Consider the following 19,140-nt stretch of genomic DNA (forward strand, 5'->3'; position numbering starts at 1 on the left):
TTTCTTCTTTTTTTTTTTTTTTTTTTTTTTTTTTTTTTTTTTTTTTTTTTTTTTATTATGAATTGGGTTTGACGGATTTTCCGGTCACCGGCCGCCACCGTCCGATCACTTTTTGTGAGGCGGCGTCGTCTGAGAAACAGGGGTAGTTGCATCTCCGCCTCTGGTGGCCTTGTTTGGCAGGGAGCCGCCGTCGACAACGATCTCGGAGAGGCCAATTTGGGCTTTTCTTTCGGCAATTTGGCGCTGAGTGGATCTGTAAAAGGCGGCGTAGAGGACGAGCTGCAAAACGGCCGATAATGTTCCGAGGCCGTTGGGAATCTGAGAAAACGCCATTAATGCAAGTCAGTTTCTTTTCTTTTTTAAAAATTATTATTAAATACTTTTTAAAAGTTTTAAAAGAATAAAATGTAAATATTTATTTTAAAAATATAATTAAAATTTGAAAACATTGAAAAACATTTTAAAAAATTATAAACATTTTTTATATTTTTTAAATATTTTTAAAACAAAAACAAAAGTAAAATTTATAAATATTTTTATTATTTAAGCGTGTTATTCAATTATTACCACAATGAAGGGGTCAAAATGGATGCAAGCGTAAGCTGTCCAAATAACGCCATTGCCAAATGAAGCTAAGGATAGAGTAAACGGCATATACTCCACGCTTTTTGTCTTAATCACCAGTTTCTGCATCACACAAGACAACTCGTATTTTAAATTTTTAAAAATTAAGCTTATAAATATATATATATATATATATTACATATATATATATAGGAAAAAAGAAGAGGGAAATTATACTAACCATGACAGTCAATGGTGAAGCATACATCATGATGTTAAAGACAAGGCAAACGGAACCAACAATGGTAGAGCGAAGAGTGTAGGTATGAGCCGTGGTGAGAACCAGGATGGTCAAGAGAGCCACAAAGATGACCTCACCCAACACCACTGCTAGCACTTGTAGCCGCTTCTTTTTTTCATTAGTGTAAATCAAGAAGAGGATTATGTACACGAGCTCGATCACGATACCGATGCCGTTGATCGTGATGACGAGCATACTATTTGGGTGCACCATTGGTAATCCATACAATGTCCATACTAGACAATTCATCAAAGTGGCTAGATATGGCACCGGCGAGAACTGTCCCACTGATTTCTTCTTCCATATTTGGATAAACGTCGGCCTGTAAATATAATTGAATTGTTAAAAAACCAAATAAACACGAAATTAATGAGAGAAATAACTCATTTCAACACGAATGTTCGACATTAAATAAAAATTTTATTTTAAAAATAATTAATAATGAAAAAAGCAATTAATTAAGGATCCAGCTCTCTTTTATCCTTTCAAACATGTAATTCTCGCTCACTTTTTCCTCAATTTCCTCATTTTTTTCTTCTAGGGAAAGTAGCATGCATAGGAAGGACAAACTTGAACAACCTTTTACCCTCAACAAAATACAATTCTTTTTTAATAATTGTATTTAAAAAAATCTCCAAAATACAAAATGAAGAAGAAAGAAACCATATTATTCAAAACACAAAATTTTGCCCTTTCCTATGAAAATTTCTAGATCAAACCCACAAACGATAAATCTAAAAACGAGAATATGTTTCTGGGTTGAACTCAAAAACAAAAGTTTGTATCTGGGTCAAAACCCAAAAACGAGAATTTGTATCTGAGTCGAACTAGAAAATGAGAATTAGTAAATGGGTCGAACCCAAAAACAAGAACTTTTTGTATCTGGGTCGAACTCAAAAACGATAATCAGTATCTGGGTCGAACCCAAAAACAAGAACTTGTATCTAACTCAAACCAAAAAACGATAATTTGTATCTGGGTCAAACCCAAAAATGAGACTTTGTTTCTAGGTCGAACTCAAAAACGCGGGTCGAACCCAAAAACAAGAACTTGTATATGGGTTGAACCAAAAAAAACGAGAAGTTATTTTTGGGTCGAACTCAAAAACAAAAATTTGATCTGGGTCGAACCCAAAAAAAAGAACTTGTATCTAGGTCGAACCCAAAACCAAAAATTCGATCTGAGTCAAACTAAAAAACGAGAATCCGAGATAGGTAGGAAGCTAGTAATGAAGCAAATACTTACACAGGAGAGAGAAACAAGAAGAAAGAGATGACATTTCCTGCAAGAAAACACAAACAAAATGAAAAGAAATTAGAAGGAAGAACAGAAAGAACACAGAAATGAGTAAGAAACCATAAGGGTTTAAGAAGAAAACAAGAAAAAGAAGACCCACCACAGACTCCAAGCGCCGTACGAACAGCATCAGGAGAAACCATGGCGAAAGAACAAAAGAAAGAAGGAAAGAAACAAAGAACAGAAAGCCAAAGAGAACAGAAGAGGCTTTGGATAATGTTTGCAAGTGAGAGCGTGTGAGAGACTGGAAGCAATGGAGTCTCTATATATAGAAGAAGGGACTGAAAGTGAGTTGTATGAACAAGGGTTGGTCACGTGCAACTCATGTACTGCTCACTCCATTTTCTACCCAACAAATGGAAATAGATCATAAGGGACCCAATGAATAAGAAAACACTAAGATAAGGTTCTCTCTTTTCAGTTTCTACCCTATTTTCATCTCCCTTATCCAAATTATAATCCGGGTTTGGAATCAGAATTATTCTCTATTCCCGTCCTACTCCCAATCCCGACCTCGCTCAAATTCTCGTCTCGTCTAATTATATGATCAACATTGAGAGATTTCTTCTCGTTAGCTAAACAGAGTTAGGAACGAGAATCATTCTCTATCTCTAACCTATTCCCAATATTCCGGTCTTGTCTATTACTGAATTTATTAGGATATTTGATGTTTTTATTAGAAAAAAAATTATATACCTCAAATTAAAAAATAAATAAAATTTTTATGAGGATAAACATTAAATCAGAAAACGAGGATGGGGATAAGAAACGCTTCCTCATTCTCGCTCGTCTCGTAGACATTTCTATCCTTAAACCTTTATTATTTAGGTCAAACACATAAAATTGAAAATTTAACAATGTATTAATATTAGGTAAGAAATCCAATATAACTAAATTTAAATTATTTTAAAATTTTGGAGAGAGAGAGAGAGAGAGGAGAGAGAGTTGGAAAAGAGAAACAAATGGCGTTTCTGCATGCAGAAGATTCCCAGTCAATTTAAGTCCAGCTTATCCAAAACCAGGTTCGAACATGGAAACTTGTTTATTTGTGGTCAAAGCCGTTTTATTATCAAATAATTATTTATTTTATTTTATTTTAAAGATAAATCGAGTCTTATGAATAATTATTTAATAAAAAGTCAATAATAAGACTACGAACATTTTTTTGTTTTGTTTTGGGGCCAAAATTTAGACTTTATAGTTCATTCCAGGTTAGCTAATCATTTCATAGATAATGTAAAGGTTAATGTGTTGGTTCTTCGGATCATAGAGATATATTTAATTGACATTCAAATTCGTCGATTAGGAAATTATTTAGTGGATGTTGAGTTAGCTCGAAAGCTAGTTCTCATACGAGCGTGAATAAAGCGAGCACGACTAGTAGATGATCCACCACCAGTAGCACCAGCTAACTGATTGACGGTGATTTAGAATCGAAGTTTTCTCAACTTCAAGCTATTGTGTAACCGCTTTGAATCATCTAACCATGTCAGTACCCACTTTCTCTCTTGACTTTCGTTTGGGTAGAGTAAGACACTTTCTCTTAATACGAGATGCTATCTTGTTAAAAGTCTGATTCCGCTAGAGGAAAGAGCATTTCTTGGACAATGAGGTCTCTCGTTTTCTCCGAACAGTAGGTAAACAAAACTCCCTTCAATTGAGGATCTTATGCTTTTTCGGTGCTACGTAGGTTATGCTTTTTCGGTGACACTTTGCAAGCCTATCACGATCGACTGTGAATCATCTACTAGTCATGCTTGGTTCAATTGTTTCTATTGATGGAGCAGTTAATTAATCACTTGAAGATGATCAATAGTGATGTTGGTCAATCTACTACCTATGTCTTTGCTTCCCTTTATGCTAATGCCTAATGCTTTTCTCCTGGCTTTGTAGGATCGTACCACTCTCACAATGACGGGTTTGTTGTTGTTGAAACTACTCGTTCTTGCTGAACTAGAGGAACTACAGAATCTTGCTCGGTCATTAATGGATCACATGCATCACTAGCCTTCGCTAGCTTCATCTCAATTTTCAAGTAAGGTTTACAAGAGAGCTGATATTGGTATTCGAGCTAAAACTCCGGTAAGAACTCTCGATAAAAATCACTCGAGCAACTAGTAAAATAATAAAATAATAAAATAATAAAAATGTGCAATCTCATAATTTTTTTTAATTATTAAATAAAAAAGAATAAAAAATTTAGACGGTAGATCATAAATAGCGAGTGAAGTGGTCATGGAGTTGGCGCTTTATAATTCCTGAAAGCCATTAAACGGTGCGTTCTGACTATTTAGTATTATATTATTATTTATTAGGGAAAAATACATTTTTAGTTGAAGGATTACTCAATTTCAAAAATATTATATTTTTACCTTAATTTTATTTCTATTTATTTTTAAATTTCAAAATATTACCGAGTTTTAAATTTAATTTCTATATGATACTCGTATTCCAAGATATTTTACATTTTTTTGCGAACTAATTTAATTGGGACTATTTTCTTCGTCATTAATTTAAAAAATTACTTACCAAAAAGTTAATATCGATATTAAATATTCGAGGGTAAAAGTGTAACATTCTAAAATTTAGAGATTAAATATAAATTAAATTCAAAATTTAAAAATGAAAATCTGAAATAAATGATAGAATTTAAATGAAACCGAAAGTCATACATAAAAATGTAACATTCGTTAAAAATATTACGTACTAAATTTGTTCATTAATTGACACGTTTTGATGCTTTTTTTTTATGCATGGAACCAATTTCATTTTTTGTGTAATTTAATTACTTTTAGTAAAGATAGTATTAACCCATTAAATAAATGATTAAAAATAGTTTTTTTTTCATTATTATTATTTCCATTTGTGAAAATAATTTAATTTTATGTAGACACGTGGCGACATACATTATAAAAAAAACAATATGTTTTTCTTTTTTGTATAAATAAAAATTTTAAATTTCTAAAATATAAAAAAATTAAATTGAGAAATGACACATACTTTAATAACTCTATTGTAATATTTAGCAATAATAATGACATTTATATGCATAAACCACTTTAATTAAAGGTTGAATTATTAAAAGATTTATGAAGTCAGCATTATTTCACTCATTAAAATAAGACAGTTTAGATTGAATTTAAATAAATAAAAATTTTATAATTTGACTTTATTTTTATAATTATTTATTTTCAACCATTTTTTAAAATAATTTTTAACTTTTAGAGTAATTTTCGAACTATTATTAAAATTGAGTTTTAAATCTTAATTAATGTCTAAAAATAAATACTATTAAAAGAAAATTAAATGAATCAATTCAACTCGATTGAACTGGGTTCATTGTTTAATAAGAGTCATTTATATTAAAAAAATTGACCGTTCAAATAATGGAGAATCAGTCCATCAACAGAAATATCAGACTGTTATGGTATATTATTATTATTATTTTTTTAACATTTGCATTTCATGTAAATTTTTTTTTTTTTTTCAAGAAATTAGGAAAGAAGAAAAAAGCTAAAATTACTTTTTGTTTTTGCTTAATTTTTTAAAATATTGATAAAAAGTGGATAATGGTAAAAAAAAAAATTATAAATTAAAATTTTAAAAACAAAAGGTCAAATATTTATCCAACTAAGATAATGATAATTATTATTATAAATTCAATTAAAAACAATATATTTTTTTTATTTGAAAGATAAATATATATTCTTTTTTTTATTAAAAAAAAAAAAGAAAAAAAGAAAAAGAAAGCGTTGACTGTTGTGTCGGTGGAGGGAATCTTGAAGTTAATATGGGCAGTCTTACCATTGACTTACAACTCACATGCATGAAAGTTCACAATTGTTCAACCAAAGGGTTTGACAATATTTTCCCAAATTAAGAAAATTGTCTTAATCCAATTTCAATTTTTATTAAGACAAAATTCAAATTTAATGAATTTAAATATATTTTTAATTTTAAAAAACACGTCTTATTAGTCGTCATCGAGCCTTTTTCTTTTTTAGTTTATTAAAAGGATTCCATTAGCGATTCTTTTTTTCATTATTCAAAAGAATATTTATATGACTCGAGAATTCGACCAACTCGAACTTCACAACCCACATCATAAAAATTGGGTTGGTTTGCTGGTTAACATTTTTTTGGTCGGGTACTCGAAAATAGAGTTACAACTCAACCTATCCTACTTTTAAGATTATTATGAATATTTGACGTTTGTAACTAATGTTAGTAATGAATTATGACTTGTGAATGTTTGATATTAGAGATTTATGAGATTTTAGTTATGAGTGTAACATGTATCGTGGATAAATAAGATTTTTTTAAAATAATTAAAAAAAAAACAACCTGATAATCCAACCCGACCTAATTCGAAAATAAAGAGTTGAGTTTGGTCGTAAACTCTATTTAGATTGTTCAAGTAATCAACCCAAACAATTTGAAATTTCGAATCTGGTTTTTATTATATTTCTAATGGTATTAAAACTAAAATTTAAAAGAAATAATTTAATAATTTTAATAATTTCCAATATCATATTTAATAAATCTAAATTTTTAAATTTTAAATTTAAGAAAAGTTTAGGGACGAAATAGACATGTAATTTTACATTAACTTCAATTCCCTTTTGATTTGGTTTTGGAATAGTTCATCCCATTATCCAAATTTCTTATCTATATATTATATTAAGTTGGTTGTTGCATACTTAAGTTAGTGGAGAGAATATAGTAGTCAATTTTAGGTCAAACTCGATGTTCGGTTGAATATAATACGAAAAAAATTACAAACCCATTAAAAATAAACTAAAACTCGATCGTGTTTTTAACCATTTTTAGCAAGAGTGTAACTTTTGTCCACGGAAATTAGAACTCGGTACTTGGAGAATTTCGTGAGAAAGAAGGATTGGAGGATGAGGACATAAACGTAAAAAGCCACCCACGTCCTCTATTCACCATGTCTCGATAACATTTCTACCTCTAAACTCTCAAGATTAGTCATTTTTTTAACATTTACTCTCACAAATAGGGTAAAAGTTTAGTTTTTTAGGTCAACGATATGGATCTCGAATATTCAAACCTTTAATGTTTTGATTGAAGATATGTGTTTTAATGAGTTGAATTAGTTTAATTAATATTGGCAGATTCATTAACGTTAATGAAGACCAAAGTTACATACGATCTGTTAAACTAAAATTTCAATTAATGTTGGTGGATTCATGTAATATATTCTTATTAAACTAAAACTTTTTATCTTATCCGTTTGATAACTGAATTGTTCATCCCACCTGCGGTTGAGTTCAATTTTTTTTAAAAAAATCATTCTTCTTTCGGTTAGTTTGTTATTAATACTTCCTCAGAAGCGTTACCAACTACCAATATATCAAAGCCCATAGAAGATCAAACAAACTAGATGGGAGAGACGCATTATTAAGAATGTCATCATAGGTCCAATGGGCTTTAAATTTGGGCTTTTGTGGCCCAACATAATCTAATGTCAATATTTGGTTGGCATATGTAATCATTTACAAAAAAAAAATAGTAATATGAAAAGTGATTTCCGTTGCTGAAACTTGAACCCGAGAATCCTAACCAACTCGACTACAACGGATATTTTTCCTATCTTAAGTCAAACCTTTCGTTCACATAGTTTTGTGATTATTATTATTATATTAAATAAACGTTCAAGTTGAATATAATTCGGTGGATGAAAAAAAAAAAAAGATAATTTATCTTGTAAACGCCCACTCCAAACAAGGTGGAGAATCCCATTTAAACGGAGAATGAGACAAGGAGCGGGAATAGATTTTTTTCCCTTAGCTAAATTAATACATGAACGGGGATTATACTCCATCCATATCCCACCCCACCATAGCCCCCACTCTCTTTAAAAAAGAAAAAAAAAACATATATATATATATATATATAGATAGAAAGGTTGGAAAAAAAACCTTTCCACCGATAATCTTTGCCCTGATCTCAATAAAAATAAATAAAAAATTACTCGAGGACAAAATTATACGGAGATAGAAATTGAATAAGATACTAATAAGTATGGTAAAGTTTATAATTCGATATCCAACTCTTCGTATTGAGTTTATAAGAAGTAAACATGATTTCTATACCATCAAAATTGACTTTTAAGACATAATTAATATTCTTCATCCAATCAATTGAGAAGGTTTCCAACATGATATCAATATAAACAGCACGTATTCAATTGAATGTTGTTCAAACCTGGCACCATGAAGCTCCACCCATGCCGTTTCTCTCAGCAAATCTATCTACCCCAGTAATGCACAAGCTAAATGAGATCAAACACAGAACAGAAACCACTCATTTCCATAAGAAGTTATAAGCCTCAAAAGTGACTCAAGTGTCGAACAAATGATTTACTTTATTCGAGAGATCTAGAGAAGGAGTCAGAACCTCGATTAAGGGGAGATTATTCGAGAGCTGCAGATAAAAAGGCTTCAGGAGAGGCTCTACGGTGTATTTTGTTCGAGGGGAGGATTGTTGGGGATTATTGAGAGGAGTAGTCCCACGTTAGCTATTGGTATGAGACCTTTTGGGAAAATCAAAAGCTAAGCTACGAGAGCTTATGCTCAAAGTGGACAATATCATACCATTGTGGAGATCAATAGTTCATAACCTTCCATGCACCAAAGTCAACCGATTGCAATGAAATGTGACCCAGATACAAGTCCTTCAAATGTTTCTCGCATAACCCAAATCGTCGTCTGTTCAAGCTCGGGTGGATGGAGCTCGAGAATCCAGTCTTCCATCCCGGAAACTTTTGTCTCTCCATGACATGAAGAGTATAAACACTTGGTGCAGGACTCAAACACCCCATGACAAAACAATTACAAGGACGAGATTGGCTAACCATTCTAGCAAGAGATAGCAAACACAAACCACTGTATGAAATTCCATACATCAATGCCTCATCATTGTCTAAACCATTGGTATCTGGTGATTTCTTCTCTTCTTCTTGTTCTATATCAGGGGTGGAGTAAATCTTACTCAGCTCTGACTCAAACTTCTTTTCTATGACACTTTCGTGTATTCGATGCTTCGCTGCTAGTGTTCGGATACAAGATTGCCTAACTTGATCACAAATTAAGATCAACTCACTGAAGTTAGAACAATTGGTGTACCATCTAAACCAACGACGAGATACTCCGAAAAACCAGTCAATAATTTGAGTGTCATCTTGTAAGATGAGGAAAGGAGAGGGGCATGGATACCCTTTATTCGTGAGTAGCCGATATCGCCGTAGTCGTTTTCCAATGGAATTGACCGGAGCTATAATCTCAGTTACGAAAGTCGGTTTGACAGAAGGATCATAATTTGGTAAAAGAGCAATAGTAGAAGCTGTCTCAGAAGAAACATATTCTTCCACACACCGTTGGAATTCATAAAAGGAGTCTCTAAGTTCCTGAGGAAGAGAAGGTTCCACTACATGCTTAGATAAGATTGTTTCTTCACTCTCTGCAGCTCTTGCGTTTATATTTTGCAACCAAATTTTTAGTAAAGCCTTGTACCAATGATCGGTTTCCATCCCGGCTTTACGAAAACTCGAAATTTGATTCAAAGAAGGGCTCTGTTCAGCTAAATGCTTAATCTCTGACTCTTTCACCTTCTTCAAGCCATGAGCGAGCCATTTCTTCCCCAACCACACTGTCCAAGCATTCCAAGCCTCCTGCTTTTGTATAGCAAATAGCTCAACCTTTTCTTTCATCTTATGAACAGCTTTTACAGCAGGACTTTCCTGCTCACTTCTTCTAACCAAACAACCAAGAAAACGAATTCCGTGAGTCGCTCGACACGATACCATTTCCTCTTGATGATGAACATTCAAATGCAAAGAATTCTGTAAGAAATCTAAAATCTCAGATCTAAACCTCAGAGCAACATCTTTAGAACCTGATATAGCCAAAAAGATTTCGTCCATACAGCGACAACAGTATACTCTTATGTTATCTTTCTCGTCGCCTGGATATTCGGAATCATTTCCTTTCAATTGTCTTCTAATCCAGCTCCGCAGCTTTGATTGCGATCCACCTTGACCTGCATTACTATATTCATTGATAGCTTCATATTTCATAGATAATCTAAAGAATTCTTGGTCAAAGAGGTTTAGATAGATGTTCATTAATATAGGAGACAGAACGCCCTCTTGTGGAAGACCGTGACCTTTCGGGAAATCCCCGAACTCCAAATTCAGTGCTCCAGCATCGAATATAGTTCTAATGAAAGCAAATAAATTGGGATCTTCTATCTTGTCCTCCATTACTGTAATGAGTTTAGCCATCATAAGTTCGTCCATCTTTTTGCTTAAGTTGACTGTGAACCACCAATCAGGATTGTTGATCTCTTTTTTGATGTACTTTAATGCTGTTGAGTGTCCTCTTCCACTTCGACAGCCGTGAGATATCTTGGAAAAATGTGGCCTAAAAACACACTCCAAAACTATCCTAATGGCCTCCTGAAGAACCTTCAACTTTAGATTTGGTAGAATGACTACTTCTTTTCTTGAACTTGATATGGAGAAAGTATTGGCCTTGATATCAAAATTACCATTACGAAGCTCTTCAGACATAGGTTCGAATGAGATTAAATGATCATTCGACGTTACATCAACATTTGAGTTAATTCTAACACAGTCGTATGCGTTTTGAAGAGTTTTCGGGCAGGCAACCACTTTCTCCATCAAGTCCAAGAACTTCCCATTCACATATTGCGCCTTCACCCTCTTCTTAATCTGAATTTCAAGGGATCTCTTGAGTTCCATTCGAGTCTTCGATGTTTTCGTATCAACATCAAGAGATTCTTCAACAAGTGAGGCCAAGTTCATGGCCAGTTTACTTTTCTCCATTCCCTTTCCAAGGGATCTCTCGAGTTCCATTCGAGTCTTAGATGTTTTCATATCAACATCAATAGATTCTTCGACAAGCGAGGCCAGGTTCATGGCCAGTTTCCTTTTCTCCGTTCCCTTTTCAAGGGATCTCTCGAGCTCCATTTGAGTCTTAGATGTTTTCATATCAACATCAAGAGATTCTTCGACAAGCGAGGCCAGGTTCATGGCCAGTTTCCTTTTCTCCGTTCCCTTGCCAATTTCATCATCAGTAAAGGCGAGAGCTGAATAGTTTTTAGAACTCTGAACACATTCTCCTGCCATGAGTAATAAAGGTCCACAAAAAGTCAAGAACAAATCACAATCTTCCACATGTTAGAAGAAAAATTACAATTGAAATGATTGATTCAACAAGAAAGTAAAGATCAATTGCAGAACAGAGAAGGTTTCCAGACGGATCTTAACATCATAAAGAAATAATTCAAACATTTCCCAATATGAACACAGAAAAAAGAAACTTATAATCAGATTGGATGCTTACCAATCTCTGAAACAAAGGATGTATCGACTCTGCAAGCATTTACACTTCGCGAAACTGAAAAGCTCCTCATGTTGATCCAACAAAATCTTAGAATACCCCCAAATTGCATTTTTGCATACCTGTAAAGAACATTGAGAGAATAGCATCAAAACTATAAATGAATAGTGATATGAACCACGACCAAGGAATTTTCATACCTTAAGGTCCAATTACAAAGACGAGAGCTAAGAAGTTACAACAAACTTTAGTCACTTATATTCAAGCTATGGTGAACTCGTCAAAGGAAATTCTAGAAGACGTTAGAGACCTTCCTTACAAGTTATGCAAAGTTGAGCATTTATCTCTATCTTGAAGCTCAACTTTGCACAACATGTAAGAAATGTCTCCAACGTCTTCTAGAATTTCCTTTGACGAGCTCACCAAAACTTGAATATAAGTGACTAAAACTTGTTGTAACTTCTTGGTTCTCGTCCTTGTAATTGGACCTTAAGGTATGGATATTCCTTGGTCGTGCTTCAAACCAAATATTTCCCCATGGGAGAAATTTCTGCGAGCAGACTAAACAATTGAAATTTTCCGTTCACCTCAATCACTTCAGTTATTTCCAACCAACATGAATGATGAAATCTCTCGTAACAAAACTAAAATTCCTGAAGTAAAACTGGGTTCAATGACCCCATAAACATGTCAATGCTGGAAGAAAATCAGTCAAAAAAGCACATGAAGAACTAAGATACCAAGCTGCTAACTGAGGCATTTTATCGAACACATGGTGCGCATCCTCGCAAGATAAATCGCCAAACATGAAACCCCTATATGAAATTCAGAATCCCAGTTCAACACAAACATTATAACATAAATATGGAGTAGTTGAAGAAATCCAGTGCCGACGAACACTCATTACGGCTCTCGAATCTGAAATCAAAGCATATATAATGGGAAAATTGCAAGACTTCAGTATTAATTGAATGAACATTGTAATTTTGAGCTTGAAAGTTAAGATTCATCAAATACCCACAATTAGATAGGAACGATTTCTCATTAAATATGAGCAATCTTTCATCTTCTCTATTCCATACCTCTGTCACAATGAAGTTTATGGTTGATTGATCGTGAAGATTTCTTCTCTAAAGGGTTCCTTATGAACAGTTATATGCTTTTGGCAAACGACCCACGAAACTCCCTCATGTAATCAGAGCTAACAAGAGTTTTCAAGCTTTCCTTCATCGACAAACTTTGGCTCATACGGTTGCTCTGATACCAAACTGGTGCAGCCAGAAATGATCTTCGGAAAATAAAAAATTATTATTACAACAAGAGTGAAATTTAAAATATACTAAATTAATAAAAATAATCCAATATTAACTTAAAAATTAAAAAATAGATGGAAAATATTAATATTTTATTTTAAAAATACAAACTTTTAAACAAAATTCAAAATAACAAAGAGTACTCCGAACAATTTAAAAACTCAAAATAATTTTTTTAACTTTTTTAAAAAAATTTAAAAAATAATTTTAAACTTTCTCTTCCAGTGAATAATTTTGAACTTTTAGAGATAAGGGCGGATAGACATTTTTAAAATTTCCTTAGTAATTTTAAATATAGTATTAACCCGACATTTTTATTTTTTTTTTTAAAGTTTGAGCGTATTAATAAAAAAAATTAAAATTTAATACTTAAACATATTTTTGCGATTTTTTAAAAATTTAATGGTATTATTAAATTTTTAAAAGTTATATAATTTATAGAGAAAGTAAAAGTTAAAAAAAATATATATATTTTTATGAATTTAGACTTTAAAATATAAAATTTTATTTTGTAATCTATAAAAAAAAATATAGTATATTATTTTTTTGTATAGCGAGATTCCAAGTGTTGGAGAAGGGAACAAACTATTCCAGTTTGATATATGAAATATAAACAATATCAGTTATGTAATTGATATACTAAATTATACTCGTAGTTTAATCAATTTATATTAATATATAAAATTAGTTTTTAAATATATTTTATATAACAGATTTTTTTCTTTATTTTATCATAATTTCAGATGAAATTGGTTAGTAGTATATTTTATATTATTTTTAAAAAGTTAGATAGTTGCTTGTATTTTATTTACTGAATAGTAATAAATAATTTTATTTACCGAATAGAACCGTAAACTTTCAATCCCACTTTTGTTTCTCATTTTTAACAATTTATAAGTTAATTTATATTGATATATTTATGAATTCGTGAGCTAATTGTCTTTTGTTCATCTATTTCAAAGTATTAATTTTTATTACATTGTTATCGTCGTATAATGATTAAATTCATCTCATTGGTTACCATTTCGATCCGAGTATTGTAGATCTGGTAACGTATTACCTCAACTAAAATGCATCTTTAAAAGAAAAAAAAAAAACATAAACTCTCTAACTCATCTTCAAACACTAATGCATCACTAATATTTAAAAGCTCATATGAAATTTATTTAAGGTAAAACAATTACATCATTACTTATTAAAATACATTTCGAGTATATCTATTAGCACCATCAACACTCGTTTACAATTTAATTTCAAACATTAGTGTATCTATAAATTATCGACACTCATTTAAAATTCATTTGTAATACAATATTATGAGTGTTTCAAAAGTATATCGGGTAGTTTATTAATACTCATTCTCAAAATGTATTCGAAGTACAATGATCTGAGTGTCCATAATGTATCGATATTCATTTAAAAACAAAGTTTAAAGAATAAACTACGGCTAATATATCGATATTCATTTAAAATTTGAACGAGTATTAATATACTCATGGACATATCATATAAAGTACATTAGACATATATCATATATATATATATATATATATATATATTATTAATTATTATTTATTATATATAATTCTCTAAAAAGTATTATTTGTCGTTGCAAATTTTTATTTATATTTTAATCGTGACAATTTAATTTCAGGAAGTATGTAGAAGCCTCTTCACAAATATTGGAAATTAAAATAAAAGGAAAAAATAAAAATAAAAAAGAGAGAGATTGACGGAGAACGGGTCATCATGTACGTATCAGCGCCAATCAACGGCGAGGATCGTCCCAACACTAGACGCAATATTATTGGCTGAAGCCACGTCACAAGGAATTTTATTGGTCCACGTCATCTTAAATGACATACATCTACGCAGAAGGCAAAATTTCATTGATCTCACCCTATAAAAGCATACCTCGCGCTTTCAGTCTTTCCAGTAATTCTGAACTCAACAACTAACCCAAAAGCCTTCTTCTTTTTCTTCTTCTTAATACTTGCGACTTCCAGAGGTTGTTTTTCGACGAGATTATTGCCATGGCTGGCTCCTGGAGAGCTCGAGGGTCCCTGATCGTGCTGGCAATTGTTTTATTCGGTAATGTTTTCCCCTTCCAATGGTTTAGATCTGGCTTGTTCTTCGTTTGATTTGGCTTAGGGAAGTTGTTTAGATCTGGGAGATGTAATTTTTAGTTTTCTGGTGGCTTTGTTTTAGGAGATTGTAGCCTGGAAACCTTGAGCATGATTGTTATTGTTTTACTGTAATGTCTGTTTGTTAGTTTCGTAGTAGCCATAGATCGAGGAGTGTTTTCTTCGCATTCGTTGATTTTGGCCATTTTAGATAGGGCAGTGGTGGCTCCATGGATCTTCGTACTGTTTTTTGGTGATTGCTTTGAGATTCAAGGCGATCTACGTGGCATTCTTTGGATTCTTCTGTGTTAAAAACGTTTTGGAAAGTTTTTGCTTTGTATCTTTATGAATTAAAATTTATACATTTCTATCTCTTTTAATTTAGGTTGTTGATTAGGCATTGTTGATCTTCTTTATCTGAAAATTTTGTTCAATTCGAGTTAATGTTGGTACGGATGTTTCATTATATGCAAGCATCATTCATTTTTAGTAATGTCTCGCATTAGCTCCTGTTTATAGCTTATGTTTTAGAATTCCTACGAACCTTTTTTTTTTTTTTTTTTTTTTTTTTTTTTTTTTTTTTTTTTTTTTTTTTTTTTTTTTTTTTTTTTTTTTTTTTTTTTAATCTTAAGAGTGTAGTGTAGGGGTGATATTCATTGGGCTTTTGATTAGATTTTATTTTTAGTGAATGAAAATAGAAGCATTTGGTTTTATCTGTTTGGACGAATGCATGGGTCTATTGGTATTAACCTGGCCGAAGCTGCATTGCAGGAGGCCTATTCGCAATTTCAATCGCGAAGGAGGAAGCAACGAAATTGGGGACTGTCATTGGGATAGATTTGGGAACCACTTACTCTTGTGTTGGAGTGTACAAGAATGGACACGTAGAAATTATAGCGAATGATCAAGGAAACCGTATCACCCCTTCTTGGGTAGCTTTCACTGATACTGAGAGGTTGATCGGTGAGGCTGCCAAGAATCAAGCAGCTGTCAACCCTGAAAGGACAGTTTTTGATGTCAAGAGACTTATTGGTAGAAAGTAGGCATCCATCTCCCGTGACAACTTTCACTGATTGAGAATTTACACAAGATTTCTTATGAAAATTTTTGTTTTTTCCCCAGGTTTGATGATAAAGAGGTTCAGAAAGACATGAAGCTTGTTCCTTACAAGATTGTGAACAAGGATGGAAAGCCTTACATTCAAGTGAAAATCAAGGATGGTGAGACCAAGGTTTTCAGCCCTGAGGAGGTCAGTGCCATGATTCTCACTAAGATGAAGGAAACAGCCGAAGCATTCCTTGGCAAGAAAATCAAGGACGCCGTTGTTACTGTTCCAGGTGAGTAAAGAAATATGATGCCTATCATTCTTTATCTTAATTAGTTTCTTGATCACTGAGTTTGGTTATTTTTTGTGTAGCTTACTTCAATGATGCCCAAAGGCAAGCAACCAAGGATGCCGGTATTATCGCTGGTCTCAACGTTGCAAGGATCATCAATGAGCCTACTGCTGCTGCCATTGCGTATGGTTTGGACAAGAAAGGTGGCGAGAAGAACATTCTTGTGTTTGATCTTGGTGGTGGTACTTTCGATGTCAGTATCTTGACCATCGACAATGGTGTTTTTGAGGTTCTTGCCACAAACGGAGACACTCACTTGGGAGGTAAGAATTTTGTTACTATATGATGGAAATCGATTGCTTCTGGTTTCACATTATCACTTGCCTTGAATTGATTGTGTACGCACTTTCTCCCAGGTGAGGACTTTGACCAGAGAATCATGGAATACTTCATCAAATTGATTAAGAAGAAGCACGGAAAGGACATCAGCAAGGACAACAGAGCTCTTGGAAAGCTTAGAAGGGAAGCTGAGCGTGCCAAGAGGGCATTGAGTAGCCAGCACCAGGTCCGCGTTGAGATTGAATCCCTCTTTGATGGTACTGACTTCTCCGAGCCATTGACCAGAGCTCGGTTTGAGGAGTTGAACAATGACTTGTTCAGAAAGACCATGGGACCAGTGAAGAAAGCCATGGAGGATGCAGGTTTGCAGAAGAACCAAATCGACGAGATTGTCCTTGTTGGTGGTAGCACCAGGATTCCCAAAGTTCAACAGCTCCTCAAAGATTACTTCGACGGCAAGGAACCCAACAAGGGTGTTAACCCTGATGAGGCCGTTGCTTATGGTGCTGCTGTTCAAGGAAGTATCTTGAGTGGAGAGGGTGGTGAAGAAACCAAGGGTAAGATTCTCAAATTCTTGCTTATAATGAACTTGAGAAATTTCTCACAAATCTTTTTGGTTTTGATACAGATATCCTTCTTCTTGACGTTGCGCCCCTTACCCTCGGAATCGAGACTGTTGGTGGAGTTATGACCAAGTTGATCCCCAGAAACACTGTCATCCCAACAAAGAAATCTCAGGTTTTCACCACTTACCAAGATCAGCAAACCACCGTCTCCATTCAGGTCTTCGAAGGTGAGAGGAGTCTCACTAAAGACTGCAGGAACCTTGGCAAATTCGATCTAACTGGCATTCCTCCAGCACCAAGGTATACACCTCTTTGCCCCTGACCTTCATTCTGTATCATCATCAGTAGATGTGTTTAAACTAAACAATGTTTGTCTTTGGAACAGGGGTACCCCACAAATTGAGGTCACCTTTGAGGTTGATGCCAATGGTATCCTAAACGTGAAGGCTGAAGACAAGGGAACTGGTAAATCCGAAAAGATCACCATTACCAACGACAAGGGTCGATTGAGTCAGGATGAGATCGACCGGATGGTTCGTGAAGCCGAGGAGTTTGCAGAGGAGGACAAGAAGGTGAAGGAGAGGATTGACGCCCGCAACAGCTTGGAAACATATGTCTACAACATGAAGAACCAGATCAATGACAAGGACAAGCTTGCTGAGAAGCTCGAGTCTGATGAGAAGGAGAAGATCGAGACAGCCGTTAAGGATGCACTAGAGTGGCTCGACGACAACCAGAGTGCCGAGAAGGAAGACTATGAAGAGAAGCTGAAGGAGGTGGAGGCTGTGTGCAACCCCATCATCACTGCAGTCTACCAGAGATCCGGTGGTGCTCCTGGTGGCGAATCGGCCGAAGATGACGAGTCTCATGATGAGCTCTGAACAAAATGTCAGTAATTTTTTTTATTGAGATTGGTCTTTTGGAAGGTGAGAAATGAGGAAGTATAGAAAATGGTGGTATTAGGCCATCATGCGAAAAAAGAAAAACTTACTGTAATTCTTTAGATAGAGCGTTTGCATGTTTTTTGCTTTGCGAATGATGCTTTTGCTTTCCCATGGCGGGGCTGAGATCTCTTCCAAACATTTTGGATTGGATGTTGTTTTCACTCTTATTCAAACAAGTTCCTGTCTTCAGTTGATTGACCCTTCTACAACTTTAAATGCATTAGAAATTTCAGATATTAATAATTTTTGAGGGTCAATTATTTGAATTATTTGGAATTATCTAAATTCTAGATATTATATTGTTTTTTTTTTAGCTTTCTCGATTTTTCCCTTCAACGTTTCTCCTTAAAATTACGCTTCTATTCTAGGGAGGTTTTTTTTTATGTAAACCATGTTTTGTTTCTCTCTTCAACGATGTGGAATCTTATTATCCACATTTTTAGGGGCTCAGTGCTTATAGTTGCATGCTCATTCCAACCCCCGCTTTTTATGCTTTCATTCTAGGCCTTTACTATTTCATATCGGTTCAATATGAGGGTGTATGACCGTTTATCAGAATCACGTCTATACCTGCTTGGACATGCCTCAAAATGGGAGATATGACTAATTGTCAACTTCTCCCTACCCGTGAGCCGTTGTTATTGCCTTTTGCTTACATTCCCATATAACACCAATTTCAACTTCTCAAATTTTGCTTTCAAAACTCTTTCGAAATCCAAGCACACTACTCTAGCATTAGATATGGTTCACTTTGGCTTATTATGTCTCGTGTTTTAGTTTGGCTTGTTAAGTATCATCATGTTTTAAAACGTTTCTATTATGATGAGGTTTAACTCAAATTTCAACAAAAATAAATTAAAGAATAAAGAAATAAACGTTTTTTTTTTAATATTTTATTTGAATTTTAAAAAAAATGTTTGTTGAATAAAAAATATTTATTAGTTAATTTTCTTTTCTGCTGTTGATCTCCC

At 33.5% G+C, this 19,140-nt stretch overlaps 3 protein-coding genes across 9 annotated transcripts; 1 reads left to right on the plus strand and 2 right to left on the minus strand.

Moving 5' to 3' along the window:
- Positions 1 to 50: 50 nt before the first annotated feature.
- On the minus strand, positions 51 to 2,386 carry LOC111469082 (bidirectional sugar transporter SWEET4-like). The gene is made up of 5 exons (XM_023114317.1): positions 2,262 to 2,386; positions 2,111 to 2,147; positions 806 to 1,187; positions 568 to 687; positions 51 to 318 (listed from the first exon to the last, which is right to left on the minus strand). The coding sequence occupies exons 1-5, from the start codon at positions 2,302 to 2,304 to the stop codon at positions 106 to 108; spliced, it is 795 nt and encodes a 264-aa protein (XP_022970085.1). The 5' UTR covers positions 2,305 to 2,386; the 3' UTR covers positions 51 to 105.
- A 6,365-nt stretch (positions 2,387 to 8,751) lies between these two features.
- On the minus strand, positions 8,752 to 12,826 carry LOC111469014 (nuclear intron maturase 4, mitochondrial). 7 transcript variants are annotated; one of them, XM_023114216.1, is made up of 5 exons: positions 12,630 to 12,826; positions 12,288 to 12,362; positions 12,135 to 12,200; positions 11,551 to 11,669; positions 8,752 to 11,326 (listed from the first exon to the last, which is right to left on the minus strand). In XM_023114216.1, exons 4-5 carry the CDS (start codon positions 11,657 to 11,659, stop codon positions 8,790 to 8,792), a joined length of 2,646 nt encoding a protein of 881 aa, XP_022969984.1. In that variant the 5' UTR covers positions 11,660 to 11,669; positions 12,135 to 12,200; positions 12,288 to 12,362; positions 12,630 to 12,826; the 3' UTR covers positions 8,752 to 8,789. The 7 variants fall into 7 exon arrangements, with proteins under 7 accessions (XP_022969984.1, XP_022969983.1, XP_022969981.1 ...); XM_023114215.1 differs by having other exon boundaries at positions 12,288 to 12,465; XM_023114213.1 differs by having other exon boundaries at positions 12,135 to 12,211; positions 12,288 to 12,465.
- Positions 12,827 to 14,799: 1,973 nt separating this feature from the next.
- Positions 14,800 to 18,375, plus strand: LOC111469024 (luminal-binding protein 5). Its single transcript, XM_023114237.1, has 7 exons — positions 14,800 to 14,951; positions 15,755 to 16,022; positions 16,106 to 16,320; positions 16,401 to 16,643; positions 16,737 to 17,216; positions 17,288 to 17,525; positions 17,611 to 18,375. Exons 1-7 carry the CDS (start codon positions 14,894 to 14,896, stop codon positions 18,104 to 18,106), a joined length of 1,998 nt encoding a protein of 665 aa, XP_022970005.1. The 5' UTR covers positions 14,800 to 14,893; the 3' UTR covers positions 18,107 to 18,375.
- Positions 18,376 to 19,140: the final 765 nt, after the last annotated feature.

The sequence above is a fragment of the Cucurbita maxima genome, unplaced genomic scaffold (assembly GCF_002738345.1).
Source record: "Cucurbita maxima cultivar Rimu unplaced genomic scaffold, Cmax_1.0 Cma_Scf00038, whole genome shotgun sequence".
Lineage (NCBI taxonomy): Eukaryota > Viridiplantae > Streptophyta > Magnoliopsida > Cucurbitales > Cucurbitaceae > Cucurbita > Cucurbita maxima.

What these genes read in the sequence shown, in the direction of transcription:
- LOC111469082 (XM_023114317.1), bottom strand. Translation starts at nt 2,304, where the DNA reads ATGGTTTCTCCTGATGCTGTTCGTACGGCGCTTGGAGTCTGTG. An exon ending in TTCTTGTTTCTCTCTCCTGT is followed by an intron (nt 1,188 to 2,110) that starts GTAAGTATTTGC and finishes TTATATTTACAG; the next exon opens with GCCGACGTTTATCCAAATAT. An exon ending in CTTCACCATTGACTGTCATG is followed by an intron (nt 688 to 805) that starts GTTAGTATAATT and finishes TGTGTGATGCAG; the next exon opens with AAACTGGTGATTAAGACAAA.
- LOC111469024 (XM_023114237.1), top strand. Translation starts at nt 14,894, where the DNA reads ATGGCTGGCTCCTGGAGAGCTCGAGGGTCCCTGATCGTGCTGGCAATT. An exon ending in AAGAGACTTATTGGTAGAAA is followed by an intron (nt 16,023 to 16,105) that starts GTAGGCATCCAT and finishes TTTTTTCCCCAG; the next exon opens with GTTTGATGATAAAGAGGTTC. An exon ending in GGGTGGTGAAGAAACCAAGG is followed by an intron (nt 17,217 to 17,287) that starts GTAAGATTCTCA and finishes GTTTTGATACAG; the next exon opens with ATATCCTTCTTCTTGACGTT.
- LOC111469014 (XM_023114216.1), bottom strand. Translation starts at nt 11,659, where the DNA reads ATGCAATTTGGGGGTATTCTAAGATTTTGTTGGATCAACATGAGGAGC. An exon ending in ATCCTTTGTTTCAGAGATTG is followed by an intron (nt 11,327 to 11,550) that starts GTAAGCATCCAA and finishes TACTCATGGCAG; the next exon opens with GAGAATGTGTTCAGAGTTCT.